The sequence below is a fragment of the Amblyomma americanum genome, chromosome 3 (genome assembly GCF_052857255.1).
Source record: "Amblyomma americanum isolate KBUSLIRL-KWMA chromosome 3, ASM5285725v1, whole genome shotgun sequence".
In the NCBI taxonomy this organism is placed as follows: domain Eukaryota; kingdom Metazoa; phylum Arthropoda; class Arachnida; order Ixodida; family Ixodidae; genus Amblyomma; species Amblyomma americanum.
In genome coordinates, this window is record NC_135499.1 from 211,020,083 (window position 1) to 211,047,143 (window position 27,061).

The 27,061-nt window shown below is 48.6% G+C and overlaps 1 protein-coding gene across 1 annotated transcript; it reads left to right on the forward strand.

Annotated features, from left to right (window-relative positions):
* The first annotated feature begins 3,371 nt into the window (after positions 1-3,371).
* On the forward strand, positions 3,372-26,627 carry LOC144124376 (uncharacterized). The gene is made up of 12 exons (XM_077657004.1): positions 3,372-3,451; positions 6,973-7,165; positions 7,632-7,740; positions 8,658-8,788; positions 10,120-10,410; positions 12,667-12,838; positions 14,475-14,630; positions 15,248-15,433; positions 17,954-18,241; positions 21,145-21,304; positions 22,385-22,515; positions 26,324-26,627. Exons 1-12 carry the CDS (start codon positions 3,403-3,405, stop codon positions 26,567-26,569), a joined length of 2,112 nt encoding a protein of 703 aa, XP_077513130.1. The 5' UTR covers positions 3,372-3,402; the 3' UTR covers positions 26,570-26,627.
* The last annotated feature ends 434 nt before the right edge of the window (positions 26,628-27,061 follow it).

Below are 27,061 nucleotides of genomic sequence, written 5' to 3' on the forward strand. Positions count from 1 at the left end.
TCTCCAACACCCGCTTGCAAAGGATTGTGTCGACATCTGGTGCCGATGTCGTCCACCTCAAAACGCTCCGAATTCCTTTTCAGATCGCACGCATGGTGCGCGCTTGTCGATTCAAAGCGTTTGCTTCTGCTGCGTTCACAGAGATGGCGCCTAATGTGCACCGCAAAGCAGTGTTCCGAGGCGCTTCTTTATTCGCGGCCCCGCAAAATGTGTAGGCTGTTGCTTAACTCATGGAATGGAACACCAGATTGTGTGATAGCGTTATTCGTGTGACTCCATATTTTTACTGTTTACATTGTTTTTCATCCCGTCATTATTACCCGAAAAAGAATTCGTGCAAGCCCCCCTCCCCCCCCCCCCCCCTTAAACATTCAAATTTTATTCCTTTTCATCCCATGCCCTTCTTCAGATAGAATCCACTGGTGTTGCACTTCCGCATGCTTTTCTTTTGCCTTTATTGAGTACAGGTGAATAGCAACCTCCGCCTCCCGTTTCTTGTGGGTATGTCCCATCTTTTGAAAGGCTAACAACAACAACAAATTCCTCCTTCCTCTGCACTGTTTCCACTTTTTTTTTCTAGGACAAGTACGCATATAAAGAGTCCTTTATCACATGAAGACATTCTTTTCGTGCCTTTACCTGGTCAGTGAAAATTCCAAACATTATATGCATGCTATGACTACAAGCCAGCTTCAGAAAAAAAAAAAGTCAGTGCAGTAGTGAGAAATCGAAAATTGAAAAATGATCCGGAGTTCCCGGGGTCGAACCCAACCGCGGCGGCAGCGTTTCGATGGAGCCTTAACGCAAAGGTGGTGGTGGCAACTTTCATTGTCAACGATGTAAGTGGTGGGGGCGAAGCCCCCCACATGGCACTTGGATGCTCCCTCACTGTGAGGAGGAACCCCTACAAAGCGAAGGATAGCCCTTGGAGAGCAATCCTTCTGAGAGCGCTGGAGATGAGCCGGCGCTGGTCTTAATAATAATAATAATTGGTTTTGGGGGGAAGGAAACGGCGCAGTATCTGTCTCGTATATTTTTGGACACCTGCACCGCGCCGTAAGAGAAGGGATAAAGGAGGGAGTGAAAGAAGAAAGGAAGAAAGAGGTGCCGTAGTGGAGGGCTCCGGAATAATTTCGACCACCTGGGGATCTTTAACATCCACTGACATAGCATAGCACACAGGCGCCTTGGCGTTTTTCCTCCATAAAAACGCAGCCGCCGCGGTCGCGTTCGAACCCGGGAACTCCGGATCAGTAGTCGAGCGCCCTAACCACTGAGCCACCGCGGCGGGTCCGGCGCTGGTCTTGAGGAGAAGTTTCGGTCGTAAGAGTCTCCCTAGTAAGACTCCGCCACGGTCGGTGATGGAGGATGAGGGAAGGCGGGGCATGTGAGCATGGTGTGCAGAAAACGCAAAGGCGCCCATGTGCTGTGCGATGTCAGTGCACGTTATAGATCCCCAGGTGATCGAAATTATTCCGGAGCCCTGCACTACGGCACCTCTTTCGAAGCGTAAAGGATTGGGCAAGTTGGTCTGACATGCATAATAGAATAATGGCGCAGATCAAGTGACAGGACAGTGGCAGGAGAGCACACACACACACACACAAGCGCCAGGCGCTTGTGTGTGTGTGTGCTCTCCTTCTGTCCTGTCACTTTATCTGCGCCATTATTATGTTAAGCACCTCTTTCTTCCTTTCTTCTCTCAGTCCCTCCTTTTATCCCTTCCCTTACGGCGCGGTTGAGTTGTCCGCCGTGAGGTGAGACAGATACTTCACCATTTCCTTTCCGCAAAAATCAATTTTCAAATCCCCCACACCCGCCGCGGTGGCTCAGTGGTTAGGCGCTGGGCTACTGATCCGGAGTTCCCGGGATCGAACCCGACCGCGGCGGCTGCGTTTTTATGGAGGCAAAACGCTAAGGCGCCCGTGTGCTGTGCGAAGTCAGTGCACGTTAAAGAACCCCAGGTGGCTGAAATTATTCCGGACCCCTCCACTACGGCACCTCTTTCCTCCTTTCTTCTTAACTCCCTCCTTTATCCCTTCCCTAACGGCGCGGTTCAGGTGTCCGCCGATATATGAGACAGATACTGCGCCATTTCCTTTCCCCAAAAACCAATTATTATTATTATTATTATTATTATTATTATTATTATTATTATTATTATTATTATTATTATTATTATTATTATTATTATTATTATTATTATTATTATTCCCACACACATATCTCTCTCACCAAACCACAAGAGGTTGTGTGGAGGCAACTCCAACCGAACACCTTCCCCAACCCCACGATATATGCCCGCATATAGCCTGGGGTCTAGTCCCCTTCCTGCAAAATATGTGGCCAACATGCCACTCTATGCCTCATGCTCGGGGCTTGCCCTCGGGACTCCTCTCTACGAGGATTGCAGCTCGCGAATCCAGGTCAGTGGGAGGCCGCGTTGCTCAGGTCTGACTCGGACACACAGATCCGGGTTGTAACAAGAGCCGTAAAAGTCGCCGAACGCTACGGACTCATGGCCACTTGATGAGGCTATAACCCCACACTACCTGCTACTTTTGTAGACGGATATAAAGTTTCTCCTTCTCCTCCTAGTTAATTTTCAAAACTGTTTTTTAAGGAAATGGCGCAATAACTGTCTCACGTATATCTCGGTGGACACCCGAACCGCGCCGTAAGGAAAAGGATAAAGTAAAAAGTGAAAGAAGAAAGGAAGAAAGAAGTGCTGTAGTGGAGGGATCCGGAATATTTTCGACCACATGGGGATCTTAATGCTCATTGACATCGCACAGCACATGGGCGCCATTGCGTTTCGCCTTCACCGAAACGCGGGCGCAGCGGTCGGGTTCGGACCCGGCCACACCGGCTCACTGACCGAGCGCTCTAACCACTCAGCCAAGCGACGAGACTGGGTTCAAACCCGGGTACCCCGACTCAGTAATGGCGCGCCCTAACAACTGAGCCAACTCAGCGGGTCAGAGCACACGAGCGCCTATTTCGTTTCGCCTCAATTGAAACGCGGTACCCGCTGCCGCCACGCCACGGGAAAGGTATAGAGAATTGCGTGAAGAGGGAGAAAGACGCACCGTAGTGGAAGGCTTCGAATTAATTGTGACCACACGGGGTTTTATAACGTGCGTGCGCCGACATCGCACAATTGCACACAGTTAGACCACATCCAAGACCTCCCCTAAGAAGCCATCGGTGCTTGTGCCATCTGTGAAGAAACAAAGAGAAGGAAGAAGAACCGAGCGTCACGAGCACACGCTGTTCTTCGGACGCTGCTTCTTCATGCTGTTCGAGCTGCGTTCCTTAAACGTTTCCTCACCTAGTGGCGTTGTCTGGAACAACAACAGTGGCCGCGCTGCAAGCTGCCCAGCGTAAACCGAGCTTTCCAGTATGCCCAGCCTCCGCCCTGATTGCAAGCTGCGGATCACAGCACTTCACCGTGAGTCCGCATTCGTTCTTCTCTCCAGCGGTAATCATGCGAATAGCAGGCGCTCAGGGGACAAAATTTCAAGCGCGGAAAGCACGTCGCTGGTCGCGCTTTACCACTATCAAAAATAGTCAGATATAGCTGCTTCGGCTTCGTTGAGCGTCAGAACACATTTTATACTTCACTTCAGTCCAATAAATGATCGCTGCTATTGTATTATGCACAATGGCTATGCAATTAAACGGTGACAGCACTGTGTTGACGTAAGGAACCGTGAAAAGAAAGTGTTAACTAGAATCCAAGTAGGCAGGTTGACGTGATGTTACCGCATGTCTATCATCAAGATGGCAGGCCGTATTCTTCTGAGGTATTTTTTTCTTTTGTCTCTGTCTGTTGTATAGAACAGATGCAAAAGAATTAAAAATTGACAGGCGGTTTAGCATTGCACGTAACACTGTGCGAAAGCATGGTTCCGAACGTGGGTTAATTCAGTTTTAAAACTTTCGGAAGAGAGCCAAACCGATTTTGGCGTTGACCCAGGTCGTTTTAGAACCTCGGTCAGCTCAATTTTCAGATTTTCGAAGGTAGGCCACCCAAATTTCGTGGATGAACCAAGCCATTCTGGTAGTCGCCCAGCTCGGTTCCGAACGTGGGCCAAATCAACTTTCACATTTTAGGAAGTGAGCCCTCCAAATTTCGGGGCTAGGCAAACCACAGTTTGGGAGGCGGGCCAACCACAATTTTGGAGGTGGGCCAGTTGCATTTTCAGGCTAGGTCAAGCATGTTTTCCACCCGAGCACACCCAGGTTCACCGCCAGTCTAACTCGGCCAAGGTCATTTCATCTCAAAAGTCAAAGGTAAAGGATCAAAGGTATTAGGTTAAGCGTCAAATGTCGAGGCTTCAAAAACCCATCGGCTGTTTCAGGAGTGCTTCCGCACTAAGTAAAATTGATGGCTTTTGAGGAAAGGAAATGACGGATAGAAAAAAAAGAAGCAAAGGCGGGTAACTCTGGCGCGGGCATACTGATTGGTTTTTGGGGGAAAGGAAATGGCGCAGTATCTGTCTCATATTTCGGCGGACACCTGAACCGCGCCGTAAGGGAAGGGATAAAGGAGGAAGCGAAAGAAGCAAGGAAGAAAGAGGTGCCGTAGTGGAGGGCTCCTGAATAATTTCGACCACCTGGGGATCTTTAACGTGCACTGACATCGCATAGCACACGGGCGCCTTAGCGTTTTGCCTCCATAAAAACGCAGCCATACTGGTGGTGGTAGTGGCTTTTTATTAAAATAGCAAAAAGGAAGGAAAAAAATTTTTCCTAGCCCCGTCATCTGTCATCGATACTGAAGCACCTGAGCTGGGGCAGCGGTAATAAAGGATAGCAGGCAGAATGGAAAAATGAAATGAAAGAGGTGAGGGGACAGGAAGAGACGATAGAAGGAGACGTAATATATACAAACTATTTACACAATAAGAAATGTGTCCAGGTTGTGCGCGTGATTAGTTCATGTTGGAGGAATTAAAATACACGCGCAAGGCACTGTGTTGGCTACAACTGGAGTGGGGCGTCCAGTTATTAATCGTTCATGGTAGAACTCGCGGAGTGTACGGTCACTGCGTGTAACTACCTGGCGGAGAATAGACAGGACGTCAAGCCCGTGTGTTCGAGAAGTGCACAGAGGCTCACCAAGGTTCGCTCACGAGTGCGCGCACTGCCCTGCGGCCACAATAGCGTCTTGAGAGTGTCTGGTAGTGTGCCCAGTACCCTATAGGCCGCAAGCATATCGCGACGAGCATCGGCGAACGCGGCACAGTGAAGGAGCAGGTGTTCTAGTGCTTCCACTGCACCGCATCCGTCACACACATCACTCGTTGCGATTCCGTGACGCTCCCGTCGCTCCTCAAGCCACACGCAGCCAATGCGCGCGCGGGGGATCATTACACGTTGCGACCGTGTAAGTGCGCGACAGCCGGTGATACTGTCGATGCGCTCACCTCCTGCGATGCGTGGGTCGGGGTGCTGCTTTCGAAGATAGTCGTGGATGGCCGCACGCACGTCCTCCAGCGCAATGGGCAGATCGCTGACAGGTAGTTGATGTGCAGCGGTCGCGAGGTCGTCAGCTTCTTCGTTGCCGGCGATGCCGCATGCAGTGACTGAGCACCCACTGTGCACGCACGGCGCATCCTCTCTGCGCGAGGTGCTCGATGCGCGAGCGAATTTCCTGCACTTGTGGGATACCGCTGCTGTTAGATTGCAGGCGGCTGAGGACGGCGCGGGAGTCGCACAGTAGAGCACTCCTGGGCGGCGGAGGGCCGAGGATGAGCAGCAGGTAGAGCCCGAGCCAGATCCCAATCAACTCCGCCGTGGTGGAGGAGCCCAATAGGTTGCGTGTTGCTGGCTGTGCAGTCGCAGGGCGGGGATGGTAGCCGCCGCTGCAAGGGGGCAGCTTTCGCGGGCCACTGAGCCGTCGGTGTACACGAGGGGGATGGTCCTGGAACTCCTCATGTATGACGGCTCTGGCAAGCTGCTACACAGCACCGAGGGGTGTGCTCCGCTTTCCCGCGATGCCGACGATTTCTCGCTGTACCTCTTAGGCAGCAGGCCAGGGCGCGCAGGAGCCGTAGGAGGGTGGGCCTGGAGTCAATTGCTCATACTCGAGCAGCGCCGCACCCATTCCTGAGCGTGGGTGCGAGCGCATACGCTGCAGCAGCGTGCCGCCGTCCGGTGCGCGGTGAAGCCGGTCGATGTGATTCAGTGCCCTGACCGATGCTTGGAGCTCAAGCAGCCATGCTGAAAAGTGCCTTTTGAGGGCTCCGTATTAATTTCGACCCCCTGGAGATCTTTAACGTGCACTGACATAGCACAGCATAAGGCGCCCGTGTGCTGTGCGATGTCAGTGCACGTTAAAGATCTCCAGGTGGTCGAAATTATTCCGCAGCCCTCCACTACGGCACCTATTTGTTCCTTTCTTCTCTTAGTCTCTCCTTTATCCCTTCTCTTACGGCGCGGTTCAGGTGTCCGCCGATATGTGAGACAGATACTGCGCCATTTCCTTGCCCCAAAAACCAACCAACTCCTGAACGATGATCATCGACGACACGCATTTTTAAGCAGTGCAAATATGACAGGCACGACAGGTGAAGTCAACGACCTTCTGTGACCTCACATATCCGAGGTTAAAAAACTAAAAGCGTAAAATATTGCGGACCAACAAATGGGCGTTGAGGAACGCTGTAGTCGAGGGCTCTGGGTTCATTAAACTACCTGGGGTATTTTAACATGCGCTGAGAACCCCAGGTGGTCTAAGTCTATCCGGATTCCTTCACTAAGAATAGAAAAATATTTCCCGCGATATTATAGGTCACACAGTTTCGATCAGGCTCGCCGCTTTAAGAAAATCGTCTTGCGTGTGTTTTTCGCGTCTAGAGGTGTATACAAGAAGTTAAACACAATATCGGCTCTTCTTATTTGAGCTGCCATTTTAACCACCTCTTTTTACATCCCGCATGCTTTCACGCCGTCCTGCGCTTCCAGATCCATGCAGCCTGACACTGAAGCCCTGCAAACAAGGGAGGAGTGTCTTCTGCAGTTCCCTGCCCTCCAAGCAGAACACCTTGCTCGGCCTCACGGTGTTTGCTGCTCTGGCTGCATTCGCTATGTGGCCGGGCCAGCAATTCTACGTCAAGCCGGCCAGAGGCAGGGACCTTCGATTCGTCATCACCTCCGAGTAAGAAGCAGGGCTCAGCGAATGTCTTGGCTATACGTCCTTGTGCACAGCGGGAACACGTTTTCGCGACCATCATAAAAGCCTGCGATCTAGTGAACGGCCGGGAAACATAACTCAGGATGTTGCGAGCATACCTCAGCACCACGAGAGGTTCCGCACTCACGCTAACGTCCACTCACTCTCACACTCTCACATGAGTGAATGTGCCGACCAATTGCATCGCGTGAATGTCCGGCATACTGCCAGATGCATGAAGATTCGCTTCTGGCAGCCTCCCATCGTAATTATTTTGCTGAGGTCAACTTCTGCTTGTTTAGTTTGCTGCAGTGCTACTCGAAACCCCTGCAATGTATTGAACTTCAATTTGAATCTCGTGTTTTTCTAGCACCATTTGTTCCGCGTATGTGCGAGTGTTGATCGCGAAGGCCTGCAGTACTGTTTGACATTGCTCTTTTCTTTTTCGCAGAAACTGCAGGGTGCCTGACTATGGCCCTTGGCACGAATCGATACTGCCCTACGTCTCGACAACGCCCCCCGTCAACTGTTTGGAGTACCCAAGATACAGCCACACAGATGTGAGCAGACTTCCTTCCCTGATTCTGCAAGGCGTCATTTGTTCTCAAGGCATTCCTCTGCCATGCACTGCCTTGATAACCATCTGTTTTTAGCACCTAGAAATTCAGACAATCAAGGTTGGCTCGTTTTAACGCCATAATCTCTCTCAGATCATGAATGCCAGTTTACCGATACACCTCAAAAGAAAAGTATGCAACAGCTGTATCGCACCAGCACTCACCTACGGGCAGAAACATTGAGGCTAACGAAAAGGGTTCAGTTTAAGTTAAGGACAATGCAGCGAGCCATGGAAAGAAAAAGGACAGGTGTAACTAGAGTCACTAAGGTGTAACGTTAAGAGACCGGAAGCGGGCAGAGTGGGTGAGGAAACAAACGCGGGTTAATGACAGCCTAGTCGAAATCAAGAGGAATAAATGGGCTTGGGCAGGGCATATAATGTGAAGGCAAGATAGCCGATGGTCCTTAAACGTAACGGAGTAGATTCCAAGAGAATGCAGGCGTAGCAGAGGGCGGCAGAAAGTTAGGTGGGCAGCTGAGATTAAGAGGTTTCTGGGCATACGGTGGGCGCAGCTGGCAAAGGACAGAGTTAATTGGAGAGGCATGGGCGAGACCTTTGTCCTGCAGTGGGCGTAGTCAGGTTGTTTATGATGATGGTGATGATGACGACGACGACGACGATGATGATGATGTTGATGATGAATCTGTCAGTGGTGAAGCCGTTGGCCCTGTAACACACCGTCAAGGACAAGTTTTTATACCTTAGATGTTTTTCTAGTTCTTATGCAAGTTTACGATATTAGCCAGTTCCTGAACTACAGGTGCACCGCCGGTTTGTAGTTGTCAACGCAAATATGTGCGCGACGTTTTTAGGTTTCCATTCTGTTGGAAGGCTCTGAAAGGAGGTTTGTTTACGCAGATGACCACGATTTTCTTCAACACGTCGGCCATGACGTTGACCGCGAACAAGACGAAGGCGAAGCCACCGATTCAATGCTGCTACCGCATAATTTATCGTCCGATCAAGCCCGTGAACGACAACGTCGTCATGTGAGCACTGCACTGTTTCACTGAAGCCAGCAAGTGAGCGCTACACTAAGTAATACTGTACGTGGAAAGTTTTAATCTTATAAAAGCTTTTGTCAGATGGAAGCACTTTAAATCAATTTATTTTGCCTTCCACGTACAAGCGGTAGGGCTGGACTCCTGACGAAAAGTTAGTTAAGCAGCTTAAGTGCCTGATGCCCAATGAGCAAAATGTACCTGTGAAAAAAAAAGTGAAAAAATGACTGTACAGAGCTCGCGCGAACACATAGAGAACTTGACGCAATACACCATAGAATTTTAAAAAAAATACGCTTCATGTTAAACTGCCGAGACTCTACAAAGTCGCACTAAAATATAATGCAGGTCAGCCGACGGGAAAAGCTACTCAACTCCCTTAAAGAAATAAAATTTTAAGATCCTTAAGAGGAAGACAATAACAGTTTTTTTCATTTTTCCCCGCGTATCTTAAGCATACAGCACTTTAAGCATCCCTAAGCATCTAGCAATTACACCAGCTAGCATCTCAAGCACTACATTCAAGTTTCTACTTCAGGTGTTTGATGATTTATGGAAGCACATGATAAAATCTTCCTGCCACTATCTGATGCATCAATTTCGTGGCTTTCCGGGGTTCCGAATTTTTAGGCTTATAGCTGCGATAGCCCTGCTCCTCAGACCATTTTTTTTTGTTGTTTTGCAACACGTTTCTTAGATGCCTGCAACATCTCTCTCCTTCTCCTCGACTACGACCGTGATATTACGAGCAGACGATTGAAATTCGAGGTTGCCACTACTTCTCATGCTCTGACGCTATCACAGAAACAAATTTTAGGCGGAAAATTTTAAATGGTTTCAAATTAGCCTCTGGAGACAATTTAATCGACCTAAAAATTAGCCAAAGACAAGAAAAAGATCACAGTCCTCGTACGAAATTCTCGCTCGATATTTGCTGGCAGCCTTTGTGTGACCAATTGGACAAGAGATATAACGCCGAGGAATCACGGGTAGATCTCAATCTGGAAAACGTGCACACAAAGGCCTTTGATCCCGGTCGCGGAGGTCGCCTCTCGATGGAGGCGAAATGCTAGAGGCCCGTGTACTGTGCGATGTCAGCGCACAACAAAGAACCCCAGGTGGTCGAAATTATCCGCAGCCCTCCACTACAGCGTCCCTCTGAGTCTGAGTCGCTTTGGGACGTCAAACCTCACAAAAACTGAACCCAAACAAAGACATTTGTTAGCTTTGTTTAAACTTCACCAGTAGCGGTCGCTAGGTAAAACCGGTTTCCTGTAATGTCCGGCGCGATGTAGATTTAAAACTTTGTGCGCGTGCAGGGAGTCAGGCCGTTGCGTGCCCGTGATCAACGGCACGGTCATCGACGTCGAGTTCATCCGCCTGCTGTGCTACGACGCGTCGAACCAGCTCGTCTACGTTAACTACCACGCGTTCGTGCTTCGCAAGCCCACCGTCGAGGAGCGCTGCAGTCGGCTTCGTGCGCCTCGGACAGTGAATTACAGCGCGGACACCGAGGCAGGGCCGGACGATCTCCGATACAGCGTGCTCTTGGTGGGCGCAGATTCGTTATCGCGGAACAACATGAAGCGCTCACTGCCCAAGACGGTCAGGTGGGTGATACGGGTGACGTCATCTTTGCGCCTACCTCCTCCTCTTTTCTACTCTAGAGTCATCTAGTATTATATTCTTTCGTGGCAGACAATGTAAACATTAATGTATTGCTGCATTGTGAGGAACTGAGCAATTTTTTTTTGCTTTCCAACATAAATTTGAATTCGTTTTGCTGTTTCCTTGCAAGCGTTGTGCTCAGCCAAAGAAAACCCCCGTACCGAGAGCAAGGGTCGTTTAATATCGGTTGTTTTTTACTGATTTGGCCTTAAACCATACACAGCAATCGCCTACAGTGTCTGAGTTAACAGCTACCAAGCACTGTCTTATGCCGGCTCTAGTACGGTGGCTGCTCACCTACAAAAAAACCGCAAGAAAATTCACCCTCAAAGAATGCAAATGCTATTCTGTTTCCCATGAATGCATTTGATCACCACAGCTGTTCATGCTTTTTCGGTTTCGACTTTCGAGATTCTCGATTTTTTACTTGCCCCTTCGGGCATTGTACAGTAACTGCCCACGAGATTAACAAAAACATATTATTGGCGTCCTGACTTGGCCTTGTCCTTGCATGAGTGTAGCAACAAGTGCGGTCTTGCCCGTTGCAAACTGCGCAAAAAGGAACAAGTTAGATAAAGTGATTCGACTAACAGCTGTGCGGAGCGCGTTCGGGCGGCTCCTAACTGCTGGTGGCTTGATGTCATGTAACGTGACGTCACTCCATGATCACGTCAGCCGCACCGGTCACGTAAAGAGTTGCGTTAATGCTCGACGACGACGCCGCTGCTCACGCCAGAAGGGAGCCACTAATAGCTGGGCCCTAAAAATTTGGCACAGAATACGGCTCCAAGAGCCTAACTAGCCATAATACGTACGCTCTTGAAAAAAAGAGTGTCATAAAATGCAGGAAAATACCGGTGCACTATAGCTGTTCTTACATGGTCCGTGACAGAAACAGGCATGTTGTGATAACCCTTTTTAGCAGTAAGCCCTTAAGACCACCCGACTATCGGTCTTTGATATAAATTTCTTATAAGCCCGCCCAAATGCTTATCGGCCTGATCGAGAAAATTCTCGCAAAAGCCTCGTTGGCTGGGAGGAAAAGTGTGAACTTTTGTGCTCCAACTCATAACTGATTAATGTCACTTATAGCATACATCGTTGCCAGCGGACTTTATGCGACTGTTGCTTCGAAGTGTACAGCCCCCGTCTAGTGCTGACGGAGAAGTGACAACCCAAAATTAGGAATATTTAGGCTCCACTGCCCGCAGTACAGTAAATAAATTCTTCCGCACACTTTCGCTACCTTCTCGCCGAAGAGGATCGACCGACTTGCATCCCGTTTAGCGGGAGACAAATTTATTCTACACTTCAGCTTTGTGCTATCGTCTTGCTCCCGGTCGGAACCAGACACCGACATAGGAGCCGTGCCTTCAGACGCGGAATCGCATAGCTAAGAAATTTGCAACCCTGCATCCTGATGTCCGAAAGAATGTATGCGTCGCGTCTAGAAGGAGAATTTGCTGCTTATTTCACTGTTTGCTTCGGTCTATTTTTATGCTCGAAAACCAACACGTTCGAGCAACACTTTTTGGCGAGCTAGTTGGTTAGTTGCGCCTTCTGTGTTGTGCGTGCTCTCCCTTCGTACTCGTCTGTTAATCAGGTAGTTGCTTTTCAAAACGATAAAACATGTTTGAAAAGCAATTGTCATGAAATTTCATTACTTGGGTGAGCAGTAATTGGCAACATACTTCAAACATCTTGTGCCATTTTTGGAATGCAAGATCGAATTACATGTTTCATAGTAAATTAGCCATGTATGGACTCCTTACCCTACCGGACAGCTTCTCGTCCACACAATTTGTGTAAACATTTGATGCCGTATTCAACCCCCGTCCAAACATTTTGTATTCGTGGCCACGGTCGCCTTTTATATTGTTGAATTCTGCTCACTAAATCGTCACGAATAAGTGGAGGTCGCAGGTAGCAGACTGAATTGATTGATTGATTGATTGATTGATTGATTGATTGATTGATTGATTGATTGATTGATTGATTGATTGATTGATTGATTGATTGATTGATTGATTGATTGATTGATTGATTGATTGATTGATTGATTGATTGATTGATTGATTGATTGATTGATTGATTGATTGATTGATTGATTGATTGATTGATTGATTCATTCATTCATTCATTTATTTATTTATTTATTTATTTATTTATTTATTTATTTATTTTTACTGTGTCATCAGATACCTCTTGACTGAGATGAATGCCACCATGATGAACGGCGTAAATGCGCTCGGCGAGAACACGCTGGAGAATATTATCCCGCTGCTGACTGGCCAGCATATGGAAGAGGCGGAGCCCGGTTGCTGGGGTGGCAGCGATCAGTTCTTGGACAACTGCACCTTCCTCTGGACGGTGCGTGCACACATTATGACGCGAATATCGCGACATTGCGAAAATAAAATAAAATTGCATAGTAACTGCTTGGCTGGCATGCAAATCCATACAAACAGCGAAGGAGAAGGATGCGCAAGCACATATTGATTGTTCGCGTTAGCAGAAGTGTGAGATACTGGGAGATTCCGATTCCGGAGGTTATAGGCGCTAGAGTTGTTGCTTTGGCTTGGTGGTCTTTTCGCGCTACTCCCTCTAGCAATATATGCGGACGAGCAGCAGTTCAAAGCGTAGCCGTCAGCGGTACGGACGGTTCAAGGCAGGCCATGCACTAGCTGTGGGGGCGCGGCTGCCACTGAATGCCTCCAACGGGCGTCGTGCAATAACACAGTAAGCTGCAACAGTAAGACAAAAGATAAGTCAGTCGGCGTTTGGCTGTACATCTTACTATGTTCTGCTGAAATAATTAACTCCGAAATGCCTGCTTATTTTCATACTCATGAACACAAGATACGGTTGCCAGCCCCAAATCATAATAAACTTGCGAATTTAAGTCGTAACGTCGAAGAAGTTACTTTTCTGATCGCATATCTTGTTTGTTGCGTCATCAAGGCTCAAGAAATGAAGTTTGCATCAAATAATTACCCAGTGGGTATGTTTGATGAATTATTAACATAAGGCGCAACAGAGACATGATTTAGGACAAAAATATCACAAGCGACTAGAAATATAGTTTAATATGTGTTGCCAGGCTGGAAGAAAGTATAGCACCTGTCGTCATAAGCTATGTTTCAGTCACACTTTTTTCTACTTATTCATACAGCAACAATTATCCCGGCGACATACCTTCCTGAGTGTGAAGCACGATTCTCATTATTACTTACATGCCAAAACTTCCAAAGCGCGCTGAGAGACCGAACTTTATAAGGCACAGTGAAGTGCGATCGTGAGTGCCTGTCGCTAAAAAATTACTACCTGACCGAGATATTAAGCAAGCCAACAGTTGAAGAAACCGAGAAAAGCGTAGTGGAATATTTCAATTTTTTTAATTTTGCTGGTCCATAGGAAATTAGTAGTGTAATCATTTTATGTTTGTAGAACAAAGTTTGAGTTATAGCCGTCTGGTCTAATGGGAGCTGCACTACTGTAACATGCCACTAACCAATATCAAGTAATAAAAAATAAGCAGCAAACAGGATGGTGATGATTGTTTCAGACTCGTCAGCGACAGTCAACCTCACGTATTTGTCTTCCATACGCTTGTCTGGCTGTGAGATCTACGGCCTCGACAAGCCGTAGTGGTGCTCCCAGTGGTGATAAATGAAGATGATTTGGAAAAGCAAACTGCTTGGACCGGCATCGGACAGAGGATTCCTGTGAGAGGCACTCGTGATCGATTACTCGCGACATCATTGGTATTACGAGTGGTGACGGTGTAAACAGGACAGCAAGCAGATATAAAAATGCTCAACTCGAAAGCGAAGCATTCATAGTTTCGCGGCATTGCGCGAGTATAGTTTGGGTCTTGGGCAGCTTGAGCATGAAAGGAAGAATCTGTGAAAATTCCGGAACCTTGCTCAGTCATGCGTTTCTGTACTTAGACTCATTACTGCGCTGCTTTATTGGTGTGAGAAATTTGATGCATTGGGCTTCGCAGATGTTCGCCGACGCTGGTTACCGCACCCTGTACGCTGAGGACGCCCCTAACATATCAACGTTCAACTACCTGAAGCTCGGCTTCCTCCGCCAGCCTACGGACTACTACAGCAGGCCGTTCGTCCTTCCTTTCGAAGCAGAGCTGGGTCACAAGAAGGTGAGCACCAGATGGCAGATCGGAAGAAAGTAGCACCAGTTTCTTTGTATTCCTTGTTACGTTGCAACGAACACACATTTGTTCTGGTTTTCATGAATCTATACTACATCTCATAAGTTGCTTGCAGCGGAGTGTAGCTACGAGGGCGTGGGAATGTCTTCCACAAGTGTGCTGTTCTTGCGCGCTCGCGAGCCAGCCTGGCAAGTCTGTAAGCAGTCGCTTAGTGCTAGTAGCTTCCACTCCACTGTGGACAGCTTGCGAGATATAGTATAATAGTCTGCCTACTGTACGAAGGCAGTTAAAACCTTCAGCGTAATTTGTGTTTAGCAACCACTTTTTACGCGCCACATCTGTACGTGGACAACAAAAAGGCACACTCGCGTAATCCGAATTTCACATTCTAGATCAACCAAAGAAGTGACAGATTCAAAAATTTCTTCCGGAACCAACGAAAGTGCAAGGAGACAGACTACAGTCTTTCCCAAACAATGAACAGAACGCTCTGTTCAGATCATCTAATTTCAGCTAACACTGGAAAGCGTTAACATTGTTGGCACTTATGCGCAAGAAACGGATTGCCAGCATACGTCACGCGTGCCTTCTCTGCTTGCGCACAGCCCCTGAACTGCGACTACTGCGTGGGCCCGTCGCTGGAGTCGGAGGTGCTGCTCAAATACACGCGCGATTTCGCAGTCACCTTCAGGGACGAGCCATACTTCGCCTTCACCTGGATCAACACGCTCACGCATGACTACGCCTCCACACGCTGGGCCGGGGACGAAGTATTTCTCCAGTTCTTCAAGGCGAGTGATTCACATTGACGGTATACCTTAAAAGTACGCTGCTCGCATTCGTCGGGATGCTCGTATCTCGCCGGTGTAATGGAGACGTATCGTATTACTTCCGCCGCAGAATGCAATCCGCGATACCAAAACATGCTATCATGGATGTCTCCACGTCAGCGGACAGGCCTAGTTGTTTATATAAAGATAATTTTTCCTAATGGCGCTGAAAAGCTTACAGAGCGCAAAAGCAGTGCTGCGCAGCACAGCTAACAGCCCCTGGGCTCCTGGTTTTTTGTCTGCTTTTTCTCACGCTATCCTCCCCAGTCATTTCTCAGGCAGAACACGGTGCTTTTGTGTGCTCGCGGAGCTGGCGTCTTGTTCTCAGAGCCCCATGCTACCATTCGCACGACCTTAAGTGCCGTCTGTGACATACAAACAAGGAAGAAAAACGACTAGAAATCGGAAGTATTTAAACCTACTTTCCAAAATAGGTCAGCTAGAATTCCAGGTGGACACCCTAAATTGGTAAATAAGCACGTGCCTCTCGCTTCCAGCCTTTTTCTAAACAGACAGTGGCCAGTCAAAAAGGTTATCGGTAGCCCAATAATGACAGCAATCGGAACGTGTGGGAGTACCTGGAGTGAGCTTGTTTCACCAGTACCCTTTCTTGCGGTTTAGAACAGTCTCTCTGAAGAAAAAAGCCGAACTTCTATTCAAATAATATGACATGACAAAACGCACCATAGCGCGAGGCACGGTGCCGAAACATGCAACACTAACGCTTTTGTAGTGTCACCAAGACTGGATTCACACGACGGACGGAACTGCCATTTTCTCTTCAACGAGCATGGCCTGACTCGAAAGCTTCGCTAAAGGACGCTGAACTTCGTGCGATCTGGACTTCGCAACGAGAGCAATCGTTCAGCGCAGCGTTTCTGAGACGAGAGTTATGGGGACGCTTAGGTCGCCTTATGAGTGGAATGCGACGGCATTAGAAAGAACGTTGCTCTTACATGTTCATGCGTCTGTGGCAGATATTTCACCACATAACATAGTCACTCTCATCGTAACGTTATTTGCACACACATAATCACATAATTTGCACAGACATAATCATAACTGAGTGAGTCTGCCGAAAATCTGTCGCAATCTGGTTTTCACGTTCTTTCCCGGTAACGCGCTCACCCGTGTTTCTCGGTTTTGAATTTTCTCTGCGTGGCCATGTGATTTTGTGACGTCATCACTGTCTTAACTAATCTGCGACTTTTCCGGCTAATGCAGGGCGCGAAATCGCATGATGTGCAGTGGTGGGCAGGTGGCACTTGAATTTATTGCAAGCAAATTAACTGCCACTCCCCATGGTGGGCAAGTTGCCCCGGACAGATGGACAGTAGAGTGACGTCACAAGGCCACGTGAACTTGACGTTATCAGCTTTCTGGTTAATCGGCGAATTTTGTGAACAACGGAGGACGCGAAGTCGCATGATGTGGAAGCACTCGCATTAAAACCCGTAAGCGGCCCTTTTGTGTACCGTTTAGAGTAACTGTTTTGTTCTAGAATCTTCTGTTAGTACAGATGTGCGGCGCTCTTGCTTTTGTACAATTCCTTGCTCCTGTCCTGGGCCATTTTCACATGCGCCTGCGTATCGTTCCCATTAGCTTCAACATTTAATGTTCTGCAGGCGCGGGGAAGGGTAGGATTGTCGCATATAAGGATCAGTAAGGAATATCTTTACGCCAAGTGGACAGTGAGTTTATGATTTCAACGGCGTTCAGCGCCACATTCGTAGTCATAACCATGTAGCTTGTTCCACTACTACTTAATTTCGATGAACACCGGAAGCTACTTTGCAGCACGATCTTTGTATACCCCGCGAGTGACTTTGGGACGAGCACCGTTGTCTTTATGCGAACTAGCCGTTGTTTGAGCGGCAAATGTGACTTTACAAACCAAAGACATCCAACGTCTCCAGGAGCGCTACGATTGCATCGCTGTGCGTGTGTGCCTTCTCATGAATGCACACCACATTTTCTCCGTGCTACTGCTTGGAACGTATGACCTCGTTGGTTGTTAATATCTGAAATATCAACAGTGCTAAATGGAGGCACATAGAAAACTATCGCCGCACCTGCTCTGTGTTATCGTGCGAGGCCATGTATGTACACTGTGCACTTTCAAAACCATAAGGTGGTCTTCATTTTTATCTAGATGATATTGTACCTGGATTGCCATACAGATGATCTCATCAGGGCCGACTTAGAGGTGTTCCCCCTAAAGCTCTGATGCGAAAGCGCAAAACCAAGTACGGGCGCAAACTCTGATCTGAAAGAACGTGGTCTGGAAAAACTATACTCTACTCTTGCTTTGAAACACAGGGATGCAAGGTAAGAAAAACATTACGAGACATGGAAAGAATAAATACGTAGACAAATGCAGCGCTTACTTTGTATACTTTTTACCCATTTTTGGCGTTGCGGAATCTTTTACGCTGATACTCTTCAGCGGTGCGAAGACTTGACCCTAGATGGCGCGCGCAGTCGCTATACGAGGGCGGCCACCTGAACAACACCATCGTGGTGTTCCTGAGCGACCACGGCATGCGCTGGGGCAGCATCCGGCGCACATTCGCTGGCCTCCTCGAGGGCCGCCTGCCGGGATACCTGTGGTACCTGCCGCGCAGCCTGTCGCTCCAACACCCCGACCTGGTCCGGGTGTTCAAGGCCAACGCGTTCCGGCTGACCACGCCGCTGGACGTGTACGCCACTCTAAGAAGCGTGCTCGAAGACTTCGCGCTCCTCAGCGCCTCCGGCTCAGAGGCATTCCAGGTACGAGCGAGCGGTGCCCAAGGAAAATAAATAGAACGCAGGGGATGTATTCTGATATTGTCCGACCATTCTATTTACAAACCACCACCTGTACAGCCTGGGGCCTTCTACATCGAACATTCTGCGGATAGGAGCTAGTTCTAAGCAGTTTTAAATGGACATGAAAAAAGAGTTTAGGGCTGAAAAAGTTTGCTAGGTGCCAACAGATTCTTAAAAAGTTGACGCTGCCAAAAAAAAATTTCCGGCAATGAGCAGGGCGAATAGGAGTGGTGAAATAACACACGCCGCAGTCACAGCCTGCTGTTAACCTTCATGCCATAGTGAAAACTAGAGGCGGGTTTGATGCGTAGCACTGTCGCTTCCGTTGGCGGCGCTGGAGTAGGAGGCCGTACCGGTCAACATTTGCTAGTAGGTAGCCAGCTGAGGTCTGGGGCCGGGTTCTAACGTGGTTGGCTTTTCACAACCAGGTGGTTTTGTCTCGGGCGATTGGCTGGCGTGCCGACTGCATGATGAAAACCAGCGCGCCGGCCAATTGCACGAGCCAAAGCCAACCATGCGACAGCCAGGCTCCTGATTGCTGACAGTTTTCATGTCACTAACGGGAGCTACGCACGTAAGCACGCCGGTCGTGTTGGATGTCAGTGTGGGCCTTCAAATGGACAGCGCAAGTAAGGCAGGCTTGAAGTGAGGGCCTGGTTAATTTTTCGAATATTGTATTTCGCGCTAAACTCAGGAAAGTAGACCACTGTGAAGCTCTAGGCCGTCATTGTTTACGTGCGTTACTTTCTGTAGATATTACGTTTCAAGCTGGACTTCAACCTCCTTAACCCCCATTTGGGTGCTAACTATATTCTGTACCCTACACTTGGACACTGCGTATCTGTAAGCATGCTCATAGATAATTCCTAATGGTTGTTTGTGCCTTGAAAACGGCATCGGATTAAACGATTTAAGTAAATAGAAAATTGCGCATTCTCACGTGAACACGTTACGACGGTGTAAACCCTGTTCAAATCGAATTTTGAACCTGAACATATTGATGTCGTGAGTGTTGTATGCATTGATTTGGCCGTAGCTCTTGAAAAAAAGTTAATTCGAGGTTGGAAAGTTAAGTTTGAGAATGTGTTGTTTAGTGTTGGATGATAAAGCGTTTCTCTTGAAGGCAAAATAGCAGGCATTCCCTGCTGCATCGTGTCCATTCTTGGGAAGTGCATCTGTAGGTTAGCGGTACAATTTCTCCGGGTACTAAGGGTGGCGCAACAGGCCGACTGCACTTCGCGTGGCGCTTTCCCCTTTTGAATGAGAGAATCTGAGGGCCAGACAGCACACGACAAGCCGTAGTTCATTAACAGGTGGGTTCACGTTCCCTACGCCTGTCTGTGTAGACGAAACCTTATCTCAACGCTCTAAACCATCCTTAACAAAAGCGACGTGGAAAGGATGGTAGCAGCTCCGTCTGACTGGTGCAAATGGAAACGATGCGGAGAGAGCGTTTGCCCTTTAATGAACTTCACTATTCTTGTGACAGTGTTCGATAACGTTCTGCGAAATAATCTGTCATCTTCGGCGTTGTAGGAGGAAAAAGAGGAGGCTCCATCTGCCACCTAGGTCACGTGTCCTTGTGGCGTCATCACTGCTGCCCACCGTGGCAGGTGGAAAACACCTGTCAACTGGAGGACCAGGACGACAAATGATATATTCAGAGAATGTGGGCTTGAGTGCGATGGCACATTATTTATGAGCGCAGGATGGTTACGAGTTTATAACGCGAATGATCCAGCGTTAGCGGGCTTGTGATTGCGAAAAAATTGTCGATTAGAGTTAATATATTAGAAGGGATGTTGAGGCCTGGTGGCAAAGCATCCGCCTCGTATCGGGAGTTTCTGGGTGGAAGGCGCTGTTCTGATAGGTCCGTGGTGGATGGCGGTGGATGCCTAAACGCGCGGTTTTAACTGTGGGTGCCCTGTTGTGGTGGCCTTGTGAACGCCGACGCCAACAGCGCAAAATTGATTAAAGCGGTAGCAGAATCTAACACTTTACCAACTGAGCCACCACAGCGGAAGCCTACGGGTCATAGCATCCGCCTAGCACGCAGGAGGTGCTGTGTGAAAGATACTGGTGTCATCGATGGGAGACGCATTTTTACCGATGAGTGGCCGGCGATGGGCTGCGCGGACGGCGCCGCAGGTGTTACATCTTTAAGGAACAGGCTAAGGGCAGCTGGTGCTGCAAAAGTTATTGCTGTGAACTAGATCCCTTAACATATGCAAGCGCTCGAAGGACAGCTAGACTCAACATCTTTACATGGTTCATTTTGATCGAAGGAGAGCACAAAAGAAAAGACGAGGCACTTGAAGGCACACACAAATATGCTCAACATATTTTTCTGCTTCAGTGTATCTTTACCTGCTTGTTTCAAAGAAAGCAGTTGGCATGCCTAAGCAAGCCTGCAGCTGGCTGCAACTTTTATGTCCGCTAACTTCCTGCCTTCCCTCCAATGTTTGGTTTGGTTTGGTTTATAGGGGTTTAACGTCCCAAAGTAACTCAGGCTATGAGAGACGCCGTAGGGAAGGGCTCCGGAAATTTCGACCACCTGGGGTTCTCTTAACGTGCACTGACATCGCACAGTACACGGGCCTCTAGAATTTCGCCTCCATCGAAATTGGACCGCCGCGGCCGGGATCGAACCCGCGCCTTTCGGGCCGACAGCAGAGCGCCATAACCACTCAGCCACCGCGGCGGCTCCTTCCCTCCAATGTGTCGGTCTGCGCATGTTAAAAACTGGAAGCTCCCGAAGGCCCTGTTGAAAGGGGTGCCATCTAATTTCAGAAAGACACCTAGAGAACTCATGGAGCGCGCGGTATTACTTCAAGGGGAGTGAATCTTCTCTCCTTCGCCCACAGGAGGCGACGAGGCGCAAGTACGACGGGCGGCGGATGGCGTCCCTCTTCATGCCGGTGCCCCAGAACCGCACCTGCAACGAGACTGGCATGCAGGTGCAGTGGTGCTCCTGCCTGCGCCGGACGTCCACGTCGACGACGGAGTGGCCTGTACCACAGGTGCGTGCGTTTAGAGCTGCCGGCGCGGAGCGTGCTCCTCGCTACGTTCCTTGTGGCAGATGCACTCGTGATGTTGCTATTCGCGCGGTTAGCCTTCAAGGTTGCACGGTAGCCGTCACGGTCAGGAAAGACGCTGATGAACACGTTGAAGGCTTGTTTGACATTCACGCGTGCGAATCCCCCCGAAAGTGCAAGCCGGGAATAACTACCACCATGGCTCAACTGGTACAGCAGAGAGTGTGATGTGAAAAGGTCGTGTGTTTAATCCAGACCTAGCACCGTCTTTTCTTCTTCGGCTGTTATTTACAAAATGTTTTTTTATACTTTAGTTCAAAGCACTAACATATAAAGTCGGATGGCTTTTATTTGTGTGTGTGACAGGAAGATCGGCGGAAGAGCAGAGATGTACCTTGGGGCCCTAAAAGTAGATATTAGATACAGAAGGCAATCTAGAAACTCTGACATAGTGCGGTGCGCTGTACAGCAATCCGTTCACGTGCAGTGTGAACTGCGCCTGTGCTGTACTGGGGGCGCCCGGTCACGCCAGGCTATGTATCGCCTTGGCGCATTTCCAGTTGAGATGCGCTAAACCTCTCTATAGCTTGTACAGCTTATGCAGTGCAAAGCATTTTTATGATGTACAAAAAAGAAAGGCTTAGGCCCAATGGGCACCTTCCTGCCTCTCTTTAGTTATTTCTGTACCCTCTGTGACATCAACGACTCTCTGTCTATATCGTATGGGGCTTCTTCCCGATTTTTCAGGAAGAGCGCCTGTAGCTGATACCATACCAAATATCGTTTTCACTGATCCGCAAATGCTTTGTCGGGCCACTCCATGACAGGAGGGAGAGAGGATGGGGGAGGGAGGGGGGAGTTAGAAGATAAGGACGGGCAAAATTAAAATTCATGGCAGCGCCTTCCGGTTCATATCCTCCTGGAAGCGGGAGAGAATATGGGACAATATTCTGCCCCCACCCTCTCCTAATCTGGCACCGTAAACTCGCCCCACTGTCAAAACTACATTCAACACGTGCTGGATAGCTTCACGAAGATGAAGTTCTGTTTGCTTTGCTGCACTTTCTAGGTGGCCGCGCCGTGGTGCGTGAGATCAACCGCATCCTGGAACCGTACGAGGATCGATGCGCCAGTCTTCGTCTGCTGCGCGTCGACGCTGCCTACGCGCACACTCTGGATGACCCCAGCGAGAGAAGCAGCGTGAGTGTAACCTCGGCAGCCAAGATACTACCATGAATTCTTGTCATGCTTGAACACTGCCACGTGGTAATAGTGTTGCTCACAAGTATGGTCTATGTAAGGAAGGCGTTATGAAGCGCGCTGGAAGGAATCGAGTCAACTTTTGATGGTGAAATTTTTCGCTAAAATTGGAAGCTCGGCCAGTTGGAATGCTGTCGTGTTAATAAGAGCGCTTAATTAAAAAAAAGTAATGCTTGAAAGTACAATTCATAGGACGGGCCAACTGACTTCAAAAGAGGCCGACAGCATCGGTTCGAGCTGGGGAAACCTGCACGCCCATTGCGATTTCACTCAGCCTAATCCGCATGACTATCTGCCTATAAAATTTGTTGACTCCGAAAGTCGGGTTGGTGGGAGGTGGGGTCAGAAACAGGACCCGCTTCTGTACTAGTGTCGTTATGCCTGCGGGACAGTGGTATGGCCTGCCGTGGTCTCGAAAATTGCGTACATGAGCCAGCACTGACCGCCTAGACGCTAAGCGTCGCTGCAGTCACAGCCAGGTTTACTCGCTAACAGAGACCTCGTGTAAACGCACAATTGTCAACTCGAAATTACCTCGCTTTGCTTAATGTAGCGTTTTACTGACCCTCTAGAGTTGACCCCACAGTGCCCCATGTATGACCTGCGATAGAGTGTGTACGTACGTATGTGTGAATTTTTATTCCTCCTCGCAGAATTAATAATAATAATTGGTTTTGGGGAAAGGAAATGGCGCAGTATCTGTCTCATATATCGCCGGGCACCTGAACCGCGTCGTAAGGAAAGGCATAAAGGAGGGAGTGAAAGAAGAAAGGAAGTAAGAGGTGCCAGAGTGGAGGGCTGCGGAATAATTTCGACCACCTGGGGATGTTTAACGTGCACTGAAATCACACAGCACAGGGGCGCCTTTGCGTTTTGCCTCCATAAAAACGCAGCCGCAGCGCTCGGGTTCGAACCAGGGAACTCCGGATCAATAGCCGAGCGCCCTAACCACTGAGCCACCGCGGCGGATTCCTCGCAGAATTCGATGCCCTTTTCCAACATTAATATCCAAGCTAGTTTGAACTGTCCGCTGCCACACATACATGGGTCTACTAAAAGTAATATTCTTGAAAAAGCGAGCCCTAACGTAGAAGGAGCCTGAAATTTGTGTCATCGTAATACTGCATCGCCTGCGAATCGAGCAATACTGAACATTTATCGCGAGCCCTAACGTAGGAGGAGCCTGAAATTTGTCTCATCGTAATACTGCATCGCTTGGGAATCGAGCAATACTGAACATTTATCGCGAGCCCTAACGTAGGAGGAGCCTGAAATTTGTCTCATCGTAATACTGCATCGCCTGCGAATCGAGCAATACTGAACATTTATCGCGAGCCCTAACGTAGGAGGAGCCTGAAATTTGTCTCATCGTAATACTGCATCGCCTGGGAATCGAGCAATACTGAACATTTATCGCGAGCCCTAACGTAGGAGGAGCCTGAAATTTGTCTCATCGTAATACTGCATCGCCTGGGAATCGAGCAATACTGAACATTTATCGCGAGCCCTAACGTAGGAGGAGCCTGAAATTTGTCTCATCGTAATACTGCATCGCCTGGGAATCGAGCAATACTGAACATTTATCGCGAGCCCTAACGTAGGAGGAGCCTGAAATTTGTCTCATCGTAATACTGCATCGCCTGGGAATCGAGCAATACTGAACATTTATCGCGAGCCCTAACGTAGGAGGAGCCTGAAATTTGTCTCATCGTAATACTGCATCGCCTGGGAATCGAGCAATACTGAACATTTATCGCGAGCCCTAACGTAGGAGGAGCCTGAAATTTGTCTCATCGTAATACTGCATCGACTGGGAATCGAGCAATACTGAACATTTATCGCGAGCCCTAACGTAGGAGGAGCCTGAAATTTGTCTCATCGTAATACTGCATCGCCTGGGAATCGAGCAATACTGAACATTTATCGCGAGCCCTAACGTAGGAGGAGCCTGGAATTTGTCTCATCGTAATACTGCATCGCCTGGGAATCGAGCAATATTGAACATTTATCGCGCGCCCTAACGTAGGCGGAGCCTGAAATTTGTCTCATCGTAATACTGCATCGCCTGGGAATCGAGCAATACTGAACATTTATCTGCATTTGCTGCCTGTACCTGCTTACCAGAGCCCTCTTTTATCTGCTTAGATATTCAGAAAGAATAGAAAATGGCTACCACTGTGCTGTAATCATCTTTTCATCAACATTTATATTCCTGTATTAGAGAGACCACTTGTAATGAGATCCTAGGAGTTCATAACTTTTGTCGGATGTTTTCGATACGTGGCCACTACACGGTTAATGTAAACAGGTGAAATATAAACATGCGCCTCCTTCGGCTAAACGAAAATACGGCGCCAGTGTCCGGGTGAAAATCTGCTGAAAATATTCTGCATTTAGTAATTTATGTCCAGTAATTAAATGTCAGTTAAATGATTCACAGATATAAGTAACGAACGAACCTGGTAGTTTTTCACGAGGACGTAAGCGGGATGAAGCACGTGGACCAGTGAGCTCACACACACAGAGAAAACAAACACAAAAATATTACAAATTCTGGCCTGCTCCGACAAGGCAAACGAAGCAATGCGTAAAAAAAGGGGACTTCGCAGTAATAGCTGCCATGTTTTATTTTATCGCGTTTCAGCATTCAAGTCTTAGCTACAGCTTGCGCCAACATATCAGGGGTCAAATTCTTAAAGCATCTCTCATCGGAACGGCGCCGACTATTTCCCGTGACCTCGACAGCCCTGATAGTCTGAAGAACGACAACTGATGAAGGGCGGGTCATCCAGCGCGCAAACATTTTTTTTAGTTATGCTCTTGATATGCTGACGGCAGGAGTAGCTTCCAACTAAGCCGTCAGATGAATGTGGTAGATGCTGACGGCAGGAGTAGCTTCCAACTAAGCCGTCAGATGAATGTGGTAGTTTTATCTAACTCTCTCCAGCGTCTGGCCAGCAAACTACTTCTTCGTCCCAATTTAAAGTTTGCATCTTACTGTTATTTTTCCTCCCGATGCTGTTTGGTTTCAGGTCGTCTATTCGTTAAGATAACTCCGGCTGTTGCCGTTGTTCACATGAGCGTAGCGGAGGCATACGAGCGCAGACGTCTAGCGGATTGCCGGGTATCTGCTAAGCACCCGTAGTGGCAGGTATATGGCTATGTGGGATGCCCGCCTACCATTGCGCGTGTGCAGAAAGTGTCAGGTTATTCGGTAACCGTCTAAGTTAATACCGCACGCCTCCATATCCCTTAGCATAGGCTACATATCTAGTCTGACGAACCTAGAAATCCCTAGTCGAGATGTGGGCAACTGACACATTCTTCAAGAGAAAACATTGACTGGCTTGCTCTACTACCCCGGCCAGGGCGTATTTTCATTCAATTACGAAGCTTCCGTAGACGCTGTATAGCTTTCCTTTCTAGACGTATGGCGGTGGTTGGGTGGATTTAAATGAGTAATTACTTCCTTATTACAAATCTACTCCACCTTGGGGGTTCCCCTAAAAGCAATTAGCCTTCTAGAACTTTAGATTGCTAATGCAAGTGTCAGAATAGCGAGTACGTGCTAGTGTAGACGTACACCGAATCATCGAATACCTGATATGCTATAGAGTAGCCTCAAGCTAAGCCAGCCGCGCACATGCAACTGCGCATGCGCAACAGGCATCTGGTAGTCCGGTACACGCATGCGCTAAAACGTCACCGCTATGCTGAGTGTCTCCCTCGACTTTTCTACGGCTTGCAGCGGCTGGGCAGTTTGGTCAGCTGGCTCTTTCGCGGCAGCCAAGATCTGCAGGAGTTCACCGTCAGCCTGATCACAGTGCCCGGTGAGGCTGCGTTCGAGGCGACGGCGCGCGTCTTCAACGGTGCCGTCACCATTCTCGGAGACGTTTTGCGCGTCTCCCTGTACGGCAACCGTTCCCACTGCGTGCCCACCATGCCGTACCGCAAGTTCTGCCACTGCTTGCGCCCTCCCTCGCCGGAACAGTGAACCGCTGACGCCCCCCCTTTGGACGATGCACCCGGTGTCATACGAAGCAGCCTGCGGAGACGACCGTATACGAACGTACTGTGAATGGGACCGGCCGGTCCGCATAATGTGTAATTTTTCATGCAGAGTTTACAGACTATATAAAGTTACGCCAAAGGAATTGTTCGCAGGAAAGGTGACTTCCAAGTCCTATTTTGCAGCTGGGTAGCTGGTGAACACTGAATGCTAATCTTCATAACCAATTATTCACGCAAACTGATATCACGTTGTTGTTTGCTTGATAAAAACTGGCTCGATTTCAGAAAAGGCCCGAATTATCAGCAGTCAATGAAAACGCGGTCGCGCTGCTCAACTTACCCAAAAGAGCCGGCGTGACTGGGAGCACGACAATCCTCTCCTTACGCATACATACCCTTGTATTTGGCTGCAAATTCTAACATTGCCATAGAGCCATAAAACGTGGACAATGCCCGCAAATCGTTCTGTCGGATC